Genomic DNA, 12,237 nt, shown 5'->3' on the forward strand with positions numbered 1-12,237 from the left:
GAATTAAATTGATATAAACTGGTTGGGATAACAATTGAATTCTCGAGCAGTAACGCAGTGAAGTTGAATACTCATCCAATCTCTGGGGATTCAGATCTCCTGCAGGCACAAAGAAACACCTGGAGGCTTGTTGCTGTCCAATCCAGCTCTCTGGCTGTGCTGTGCGGCTTGCGACGGTGCGCTGCTGATGCTCACTGACTGGCTAGTTAGTGTTGGCTTTAACTAGCAACGTTTGTGCACAGGAGAAAAGATGACTGTGGGTCCCAGCAAGTCAGGAAGAGGACCGGTTCGTTCCTCATGAAGCGCTAGTTCTGAATAGTGATTCAGCTGTCCAGAGTTCACACCTGTTCACGAGGCTTGCTGCTGATGCTAACCTCGGGTGGATCCTCTGGATACTCTCTGGCAACCTCCGCTCTAGACTCTTAGAGCAGAGGAAAGTTCTGGCACTCATACACACTGGCCGTTCCGTGGTTGTCCGGGCTGAGTCTCAGGATTGTCAGGAGGCGTACTGCGAGAATGTCCTGCCCTTGGGAGCCTTTCTGCTATTGGGCCGTCCTGCCCTGGAATTGTCTCACACCCCTGGAATTCTCCTTGGAATTCTTCTTCAGAATTTCTTCTACAGGCTCTCTGTGTTGCCTGTATTTACCTGGAGGAACTGCAGCTCGTTCATTGGCTGAAAGTTTCATGAGCATCAGAGACCCACGTGGGCTACTCGGCCCTACCAGTCCCTGATTGGTTGATCAAGGTGAGATACGAGTCACTTACTCCTGACACTTAGGAATGCAGTCCAGATGTCCATCTGGCACTCCCTAGACAGATAGGCGCCAATGTATGACCATTGATCATGATAGCCAGGCTTAGCTAAGTGCATCCCCATTTGGGAGATGTCCCTTATCAAAAGAAAACATCTTTAAATCAGCCTGCATGAATAGCTTCTCTGTGGCTGCACCACAGAGATGAAGAGAGAGATGGGGCCTCATTTGGGAAAGCACAGCAACACTTAATTCTGTCTTATTAACAAGCATTGCCGCTACAAGTGGAAATGGAATATCATGGAACCATCACTAACACATTCTCCAAGTGATGGATTATGTTGTAATTAATTAAAATTGCTTTCTGTTACATCATAATTATTCTTTATTAATTCTGTGAGGGAAATTGCAGTGCAACAGCAGCCTGGCATAGTCAACCCAGCACAGTGTAACAAAATGATACAATAATACAACAATACAAAAACAAAACAATACTGTCAGTACAGTCAGTGAGAAGTGCGGTTAAAAGTAAAAAATATGGAGTGTACAGAATTACTCACAGTACAGAAGATACAAAACAAACCAGAATGTACAGTACATAAAAATATGTATTGCACATTATAATATATATTGCACAAAAATCAGTTGTAAACAGAGAATTTATGTTTAGTCTAAAAACAGGTCAATGTCAAATTTGTCCCTTCCCAGACACATAGTGGATGAGTTGAAAAGTCTTATGGCAGAAGGCAAGAATGACCTCCTGTAGTGCACCCTGTCGCACAGCGGGTGGATCAGCCTATTAGTGAACGTGCTCTTCATTCTCACAAGCATGTCATAGAGGGGGTGGGAGACGTTGTCCATGATGGTTATTAATTTGGACACCATTCTCTTCTCAGCCACTACCTCCATGGGGTCCAGATCAGACCCAATGACAGAACTTGCTCTTTGATGAGCTTGTTCAGCCTGTTGGCATCCCCTGCTCTAACCCCAGAGTCATTAATAAATGACTTTGTCTGTTACATTTACATCTAATTCATGTAGAGCATTTAGAATTTGATAGTGAATATTCTGGCAATCGAAGGAAATACACTCCATTGAAATGTATGTACTGTAAGTGTTAAATGTGCTCACATCTGAGTAATGAATATTTTCTATTGGGATGGAACTCTACACTTGTGGTTCTCAGGGGAAATCACGGATCTTGGGGGATTAAGGGTACAAAAAAATAGTTGTGTAGGGAAATTTGAAGGTTTGCTAAAGAGAAAAAAAAACTTAGATGAAGAGCATCAAATACACCCTGAAAGTGCATAAGACTCAACTTTATAGTACAGCTACAGTATATGAGAGCAGGGGCTGGCAGAGCTGGGCAGAGCTGGGTGCCATGAGAATTCCTTCAGAGTGTTTCCCTGGAGTTTGATAAGGCACAAGAGGAGCTGAAATAGTGCTGCTTATACACAATAGAAATAAAAGCTATTACAATAAGATTCAATTCAAATCACAGCTGCTGTACTAATTTCTTTCCTGACAAATTGCAATTCAGTATTGCACTAATAGTTACAGACCCTCATCTGGTGTAGTTTAGCACGAATGCGCTTCTTAAACTAAATTCTTAAATTAAAACCTTATTTGTCTGGGAGTTACTCAGTTATACAAACTTGAGACAGACAGTAATTATATTAACATGGTATATAACATGGTATATATAATAACTTATTAATCAGATAAATTGAAATGCTCTGAATTGGCCACCTCCAGCAGTTTGTGCTCATTATAACAACAACATTAGAGCCCTCAGCACCGTACTAAGCACAAGTTCAGATGCTCTGCAGCTTTGTTCCACAAATTTTTTGTTGTAATTGAGCTCAGAGCTGGAGATATACTCCACAAGGTGTCATATTAACTAGTCAGCAACTTAGACAGTAGCTACAGTATGTTCTGTATCAAAGTCCATTGCAATTGACCTATTATATTCTGCTCAAGCAATAGTTAAGAGTTCACTGACCGTGCAGTGCAGTGGTCAGTATTGCTGCCTTGCAGCTCTGGGTCTCTAGGGTCAATAATAGACCTGAGGTGCTGTCTATGTACAGTAGTTTGCTCTCCCTGTGTTTGTGTGGATTTCCTTGAGGTGTTTTTCTCCCAAAGTCCCAGAGTATACAATTAGATTAATTGGCTTTTGGGAAAACTGGCCCTGGTGTGAGTGTGTGCATGTTTCTGTGTGGCTTGTGATGGACTGCCGTCTTGTCCAGGGGGTACCCTGCTTTTTTGCCTGTGGCTTGCTGGTATAGGCTGTGGCTGCCCCGTGACCCTGAACTGGAAATTGGATGGGTTAATTCTCTACACTTAAAGCATAATGGGTTTTCGTTTTTCCTCTTCAAACATGAGGTTTTATTCTGCACAGGGATGTAACATGAATAAAGAAGTGATGGAGATGTTTATGCATTTCAAAATGGAGTTGAGCTCATTCATCCTTGTGTGACAAGGCACCCTGCTCTCCTCTTCCAGAATGTCAGATTATTGACAATCACTATCGGGCCCCTGATAAAAGATACTTCTTGCAGCTTCCTTTGTCACTGGTGACTGAATCGGTCCTTGTCTTATTGAGCTGAAGCGAATCAGTAACTAAACTTAACCAGATTAAAAGCATCCCCCAGCTCTTACAGGCTGGTACCTTAAACGGAACTACAATCAGTTTTCTAACCTGTCTTATCCAGGACACCCTTGCAGGGAGCTGGATGTCATGAGACAGGATACAGGCTATCTATTGCAGGACAGACACAAACACAGAAATGCACACACCAGTGCCAATTTTCCTAGCAGTCAGCTAAGCTACCAGTACTGTGTGTTTCTGGACTATGGGCAACAACACACAGAACATGGTGAGAGCACACAAACTCCCATCAGAGAGCTCTCCACAGAGGTCTAGACCTGAACCCAGGGCTCCAGTGCACATCTAAGATGTTTTTTCCTTCATTACTCAGTGATTAAAAACCAAGAGTAGATTAAACAACAGCATTCCACAAGAGTATAACAGGTTTCTCAATGTTTTCACTATATCTTCTTCTGTAAACAAGTCCCAGCACTGCTTCCTTCTCCCAGCCTAGGATCAGGGGGGTTAAAAATAACAGAGCAGTGCAGACAGGTGGCAGTGTTGCAAATATGAACAGGAACAAGTAATAGATTTATTCCATGCTGAAAAGAGAAACATTGTGTTTTCTTTCTTCTCTTTCCAGCTTGAAAAAAGCCTATTACTTGTTCCTTTGCAGCCTACGCATGCTGACGCAGCTACCCACCTGAAATATGTATATGCTTCTAGCATATATTAAGCATCATGAAAAATCAGGATGTCTTCTTGACTAACAGATGTGGTTTTCAAGCTTTTCAAAATTCTAATAAAGAAACTTAGTTCTATGTTCTGAAGCCATATTTCCTTTACATTGAGTGAATGCCTTCCTCTGTAAAGACAAGTTCTGAGTTCAACCAAGCACACCCCAGGTCCCTGAACAGGTGCTTTAAACAATATTTTGGACAAAATTTGTCTCGTCCTACTGCTGGATTTTAATATGAGTCTCAACAGTTTTGTAAAACAATTTTGTGTAAGAAATATTATATCTTAATATTAACATGACCATATCTGTTTAAGACAACAGTTACCTAACAGAGGAATTAACATTCTGATATATATTTTCAGACTAGTCCTTCACTATGTACAACACTATGGACTCAAATTATCTGAGTTCATCTACACAGATGACAGCATGTGGTACTTTACTAATGGGAAACTCAACCGGGTGCATGATGCTGATAAGGATCCAGATCTTCTGGGCTACCTTGTGGAGGATTCTGAGAGGGGGAAATCTGCTAAACAGCTGTACTCTGAAGCCATCCAAAAGATAATATATCAATGAGAGTTCTGACTGTGGTGTTCACAATCTAGAGGATCATGTCTAATGGAGCAGATTAAAGTTTTCAATGTGAACCCAGAAAGATGGGTGGGTAACTAGACCCCTTCCTTGACTCTGTTCTAACTTTTACCCTGGACTGCTGGCTTGGTGACTTGTATCTAAGAAGCAAGAACAAACTGGGGAGACTTGTGAAAATACATCAGAAGGTCATTGGTGCTGATCTTCCAGCCCTCTCCATTCACGCGTTTTGCGTAAAGCACAATCCATCTGTGATTATCCTTCTCGCCCCTTGTTTAATAATTTCACAGTTACTCCTATCAGAATGCAGATACTGACTTCCCAACTCCAAAACCAACAGATTTAAGTTCTCATTCATACCTGTAGTCATATCCTTACTTACCCCTTGACCTTCAAAGTAAATATGTCTGTATATTGTTGGTTCTGTCTTTTTTTTCCGTTTGTCTGTACACCAATGTACAGATGCAGCCATTCAAAGTGCGCGGCACAGACACGTACCGGATGTAATTGGCTACGGCCTCACGCATCGTGACGCGCGTTGACGCAAAATACCTCGGTTCGTGATTGGTTGACCGACAGGGGCACTCGTGGTGCGTTGGTCGGTCGTAGAAAGATTTAAATGTCTTTACTGTGCCCGTTTTAGTACTGAATATTTATATGGAATTTTACCACTGAAGGGAAATCTTAGTAGCTGAGCATAAAAAGAATAGGAGCATAATGCACGTGCAGGCCATAAATGATATTAATTTTGGAACATAAACATACAGTATTACAGTATATGGCTGGTCTCGGTACTTTAAAGACAAAAATACACACCAGTATTCCATTTCTCCCTAAACATTTTAAGCATCGAAGTCTTTAACTAACATGTGAAATAGCGTGTATAAAAAGTGGTAGTTTTAAGCTTTTCTGCAAATATAATATGGAATTGCGTATCTAAAGAAATTACGGGTTGGGTGTTCAAATCCAGCCAGTGCCATGACTTTTCTTTAAACAAACATTTCTTTGAAAAAATAAAATAGCAATATTATGGACAATTAATTAACTTTTTATATTTCTAAACATCACAACATGATCGAATTTAAGATATTTTTAATAACAATGAATAGTCACCTTCTTTCCTTCTGACAACTGTCCCTGCTTCTGCTTCCTGCTTCAATCGTGTTGGGGGGGGTACCCTGTAGATCTCCCTTCAGATTTAAAAGGTTATTAATCATATCTTCGGTGTCGCATCTTCCCAGTGTAGCTGATCTCTTGCTGAATGGGTAGACTATGGAGGATCTACGTGGTGCTTTGGAGGCCACCGACTGGGATGTGCTGTGCGAACCACATGGGGACGACATAGACAGCATGGTGGACTGTGTCACTGACTATATTAACTTCTGCGTAGATAACACCATCCCCACCAAAGACGTACACTGCTTTTCCAATAACAAACCCTGGATCACCAGCGACCTGAAGGCTCTTCTGAATGACAAGAAGAGAGCCTTTAGGAGGGGAGATAAGGAAGAGGTCAAGCGTGTACAGAGGGAGCTAAAGCAGAAGCTAAGAGAGAGCAAGGACGCATACAGAAAGAAGATAGAGGACAAGCTGCAAAGGAATAGGGTGAGAGATGTATGGAGCAGCATGAGAGAGATCACTGGCTTCAAACAGGCTGGGGGTGCAACAGAAGGGAACCTGGAGATGGCCAACGAGTTGAACCAGTTCTTTAACAGGTTTGATTCTGGGTCCTCTGTGGCGCAACACCCATCCCCCCACAGCCACACGCTCCCTAACCCTTCACAGCTGCGACTGCCCAATACCTCCTCCATCCCCCCACAAACATGGCCGCCTACAGCCACAACCCCCGACGGCTACTCACCCACCCATCCCCCACAGCTGCCACTCTCCAACACCTCCGCCATTAACACCTGCAGCACTGAAAGCACTATGAGCACCATCCCCCAGGCCAGGCTGACCATCACAGCTGACCAGGTGAAGAAGGAGCTGAAGAGGCTGCACGAGGGTAAGGCCACAGGACCAGATAACATCTGCCCCAGAGTTCTGAGGGCCTGTGCTGATCAGCTGAGCGGAGTGCTCCAGCGACTGTTCAACCTGAGCCTGTGCTTGGAAAGAGTCCCGGTGCTCTGGAAGACATCATGCCTGGTCCCGGTACCAAAGAAAGGGTGCCCCTCTGTCCTCAACGACTACAGACCAGTTGCACTGACTTCTCACATCATGAAGACACTGGAGAGGCTGGTCTTATCCCACCATCCAGCCCTTACTTATTCAATACCATCCAGCCCTTACTTCTAAGGAGGAAGCTGGAGGAGATGCAAGTCGATGCCTCCACGACCTCGTGGATCACTGACTACCTGACAGGCAGACCACAGTCTGTGATTCTTCAGAACTGTGTGTCTGAACAGGTAGTGAGTAACACAGGGGCACCTCAAGGGACAGTTCTTTCTCCATTCCTCTTCACCCTCTATACTTCGGACTTTAAGTACAACTCAAAGTCATGCCACCTGCAGAAGTTCTCAGATGACTCTGCAATTGTGGGATGTATCAAGGGTGAACAGGAGGAGGAGTACAGAGGACTGGTCAGCAGCTTTGTGGAGTGGTGTGGGGTGAACCACTTGGAACTGAATGTTACAAAGACAAAGGAACTGGTGGTAGATTTCAGGAGGAAAAAGGTCAAACCTACTCCTGTCTACATCCATGGGAGTGGCGTGGAGATGGTGGACTCGTACAAGTACCTGGGTGTGCACATCGACGATAGACTGGAATGGTCTAAGAACATCGAGGCCATCTATAAGAAGGGACAGAGCCGACTCTACTTCTTGAGGAGGCTCAGGTCCTTCAATGTGTGTAGTAAGATGCTACACATGTTCTATCAGTCGGTGGTAGCGAGTGCCATTTTCTACGCAGTGGTGTGCTGGGGCTCTGGGATTAGAGCAGTAGATTCCAAAAGGCTGAACAAGCTCATCAGGAGAGCAAGCTCTGTCATTGGGTTTGACCTGGACTCCTTGGAGGTAGTGGCTGAGAGGAGAATGATGTCCAAACTAGAGGCCATCATGGACAACTTCTCCCATCCCCTCTATGACAGGCTTGCAGGAATGAAGAGCACGTTCAGCAATAGACTGATTCATCCACGGTGCGACAGGGAGCGCTACAGAAGGTCATTCTTGCCGTCTGCCATAAGACTGTACAATGCATCCACCTTGCGTCTTGGCAGAGGCAACATCGACAGTGACCTGTTTCTGGACTAAACGCATCTACACATCTACTGCTACATCTGTTCTCTTTCTTTTTCTTTTTCTTTTTCCCGTTTACAACCACTTTTTGTGCAATATATGCCAGGGACCTGTGCAATACATTTATATTTATATCTATAGTTACTCTGTGTTCTGTGTACTGTTCTGTTCTAGTTTGTTCTTGTGCATCCGGACTGTGAGTAACTCTTGTATTGTATTGTATGTATTGTACCATTATTATATAATTCGTTACACTGTGGCTGTGTTGTGTGTGTTAAGCTGCTGTTGCACTGCAATTTCCCTCACGGGATCAATAAAGTATCTATCTATCTATCTATCACAAAGCTTTACAGAACTTAACATTTCTATTATCAACAAATTGTAAATACGACGTTTACATTGGCATTATTAATTTTCTCTTGAGTGTATGGAGGATTGTCAGCTGTCACTGAGAGCAGACCCCCCCTCTAAGGCTGCGCAAATGATCTTTTAAATTTTTATAGAGAAATGGAGGCTGTACAGTATGCATTACAATATAACATTTAAATTTATTTATATCGCATTTTGATTTAAATCTCAAACCTGTGTTTAATTAAATGTATTTTTTTATTCACAATCAGACAAATGCAACATAAATTGTTATCTTTGTCTTCTAAGTATCTTAATAAACTTTCAGCATAGCTTTCTCCCCGTTTAGATGTATTTTTCCTGGGATTTTGGGATCAAATGTGGAAAGATGAGATTGTAATCGTTTTAATTTTTTCAATACATTTTAGAAAAGTGTAATCTATACTAGAAAGCTGTATTTATTTAATACCACTCCATACTTATATTAATGGAGTTTAGTTGATACTGTTTAAACTATTTTAAACTATTTTAAAAATTATTTTAAATTGTATTACAGCATTGTACACATGCTTAAAAGAGAAGAGAGAAAACGCAAGCCTTCTTGAGGTGTGAGGGTCTGAATGAAACGCTAAAATGTAATGTAGGCTCTGAATGGGTTCAATTATGATTTGGTCTTCATTAAGGTCGCTGCCTTTCATCTAAAATCCTGCTTGAATCCTTCCAAGCTAAAAACTAGACTCAAGAAGAGAAGAGGCTCTGGTGGAATTTCTCTTTTTCTAATTTATCTTTTTTTCTTGGAAAAACATCTCACCCGCTGCAATCCGGGCACAGAAGGATTAAAAGAAGTCAGACAGGCAGGGGGGAGAGTGAGTTCTAAATTAAGAGGTATCCAGGTAACAGTGAAACAGGCGGACAGTCTGGGGAGATCGCCCATTTTCCATGTAAATAGTTCCCTGGTTCCACACCCCTTGGTGTTTCTCTCTCTCTCTTGGGCTGGCAGACTTGTCTTGTGTTTCTCTCTCGTCTGGGCACGGAAATGCTGCTGGAAGGTGTTGACGGAAACACCTAATCATTAGCTCGAAAGATTTCAGTGCTTTGTGTATATTCTAATGGCAGTGGGGGCAGGATGTGTGGGAACAGGTTTGGTTGAAATTGCATTGAAGATCTATGTTCTTCACACCTGAAACATTTTCTCTGAAAGTATTTTCTTTCCAGTTTAGCGGATCTTGTTACACCATGTTACAGTTTACTATTATTAACCATATTAATTTTAAGTGCTTAATGCCATTTTTTGACTACGCACGAATATTCTTATGTCCATATCTTCACAAGGGAATCAGTGCAAATTGTAAAACTAATTAAATGTCCGCGGGCACTTTCCACCCCCTCTGACAGCAGGAACATTCCTATTCTTAGCTCAGCAGCTTATTACAATATAGGGTGTTCAAACCATTTTCTTTTACACAGTGACACAGCGTCACGTTGTGAATCTGCTTTTCCGTGTTTACAAAGAAAGTGGAATACAGTGATAATACCTGCTATATAGATACATATGTTTAGATATTTCGACCCTTAAATTTATATAATTATTAATAATAATGATAATAATGATAATGGGCCAGTGAAAGCTCTGTTGTCCTTCACATGAATGCCTGAAACCTTTTACCGAACCCAGGATTTTACACTATATTCCCCATTATAAAATGGATAATTTCGGTCCTGAAGTCTGATTGCCTGACATACATTCGAAGTTGTCCTATATTTTCTAATATAGGCACATCCCGGAATTTTGACTTCACTGTGTAATGAAGAAATTTTAAATACTACTTCTTAGCGTAGATAAAAAAGCTTGGATTCCCATGGACAGTATCTTATACACATATCTTTTTCTGTTGTCTTTGTTGATCTCTTGAGGATCTTTGTGATATTTTAAGCTCTCGTTGAATGATAAAAGTGTCGCAGTTTAAATCATTTTCGTGTTAGAAGTTATGAAACGCTCTGGAAATGTTCAAATAAATGTGCTAAAGAAATAAACAAAAAAGTAAGTTATTCCTTTATCATATTAGCTAGCTAATGTCCCATCCTTGTTAGTTAGATCAATGAAATGCTGTGGTGTTACTTCTTGTAGATGAAAAAATAAAGTATTTTAATTTAAAATGACGGTTTGAGTTTTACTGGTGGAGCTCATATAGCTGTGTCTGGATACCTTGGTCAAATATTCGGCTAGTGTGTATTGTCCTTTTAGGGTTATGTAGCATTCCACACTGCCGGGCAGCTTGTTCCCCCCTCCCGCTGGACAGAAGGCGAAACAAGCTGCCCAGCTGTGTGGTTGAAGCTGATACCCTGGATTCTCTCCAGACACAGCTGTATGAGCTCTACCAGCCAGGACAGGAGGCTGTACTGTACACATAGAGGGGCGCTGCAACCAGTCCAACCCCAGGATACAGTCCTCGCGGACTGGGGCAAAGTAGAAGGGGTGTTTCACCATCGCAGCCCCAAAGTGCACGGTGAGTGCCCTGGGGGTCCGACTGCCTCGGTGCCCAGCAGGACACCAGGCCGCAGCAGGGTGATGGTTAAACCGGTGTCGATGAGGGCCTGGCAGGGTCTGCCCTCGGTGAGGCAGGGAAGGAATAAACCCCGGCTGTGGCCAACACTTCCCACAGCAGACGAGGCCTTTCCGGAGCGGGGGTAGCATCGCTCAAGGGCGGCCTTCCCCCCTTCAGGCCGCCCCGCTCCCGTTTCCCGACAGCATCGGAATCCGGGGCTGGGGGAACCGGTGGTTCTCTGAGTCCGACATCATCGGCCGTTCGCTGTCCATTCTCCCGCTTCTGACACCATTGTAATGAATTTGAGTTCATTGAGAAACTTGTGGAGTTAAAAGCTGCGCTTTATTTGTTCTCCTTTACCACCCGCCAGCAGCACTCCCGCACCCAGATGAGAGAGAGACACAAGACAAGCCCACCAAGAGCGCTGGCCCGAGAGAGAGAGAAATGTACATGGAAAATGGGCGAACTCCCCAGACTGTACGCCCGTTTCACTGTTACCTGGATACCTCTTGGGGGAGATCTTCTATATCCTTTTGGGGGGAAGATCCTCTTGGGGGATATTCTAACAACAAGTGATTAAAAGATGATCTGTCAAAGTGCAATGAAATACAATATGCTGGACAGTATGCTCAAAGTGCTTTATGGGATAACTCCAGCTTTTAAAATACACATTTCAAATAGAAAGAAATCCTCTTCCTGGCACAGTATGTATAGCAGACCAGCACGTCTTTTTTCTCCACTCAGAGGGGTGTCAGATGATGTCAGCCAATCACCATTCTGAAGCCCTACCGCAATCTCTGGTATAGGGAGACCCCAAATTCTGTCCCATAGTTTAGATAGATGACTTTTATTGATCCTGTGAGGGAAATAAAGTAAATCATTTTCATTTTAGGAAATTATTAAATGCTCAGCAAAAAGCAAAGGAGATTGTCTGTTATTGTGGACATAAAAACAAGAGTTTGCTGCGGAGTTATTGGAAACCCAAATTTAACAAAAAATCACTGACATTATATCCTAGAAGACACAGACCGGCGCCAGACCGGGAGAATGCCCGCAGCATAAAAGAAAATGCCTGATGAACTAGGGATTGGACAGTTTCCAAGTGCTTGTACAATCGATGGAAATGTTCAAATAAATGTGCAAAAGAAATAAACAAAATAATAATTTATTTCTTTATCATATTGGCTAGCTAATGTCCTCTCTTTGCTAGTTAGTGGCTGTGTTTCTGCGTTGGGTAGCAACAGGTGACTGTTCTCAGGGGGAAGATGTAAACAGCTTAATTTTCGTGTTAAATCATTTTTTTAAAATAAAATTCATTCTATACAGCAATCGTATATTTGGGTACCGTTTCATAAAACTTTCATGCTTAAAATGTTTAGGGAGAAATGGAAGACTGGTGTGTATTTTTTCTTTAAACTACCAAGACCAGCCATACACA

At 42.6% G+C, this 12,237-nt stretch overlaps 1 protein-coding gene across 1 annotated transcript in view; it reads right to left on the bottom strand.

Moving 5' to 3' along the window:
- Positions 1-12,237, bottom strand: part of LOC148815795 (immunoglobulin kappa light chain-like) — a 268,304-nt gene that overhangs the window by 42,469 nt on the left and 213,598 nt on the right. Inside the window, exon 4 of the mRNA XM_088904691.1 lies at positions 10,519-10,545. Coding sequence (XP_088760817.1) covers positions 10,519-10,545 — 27 coding nt within the window. The remainder of the gene's footprint in view (positions 1-10,518; positions 10,546-12,237) is intronic.

Source organism: Atractosteus spatula, chromosome 24 (assembly GCF_055471065.1).
Source record: "Atractosteus spatula isolate fAtrSpa1 chromosome 24, fAtrSpa1.hap1, whole genome shotgun sequence".
Taxonomy (NCBI): Eukaryota; Metazoa; Chordata; class Actinopteri; order Semionotiformes; family Lepisosteidae; genus Atractosteus; species Atractosteus spatula.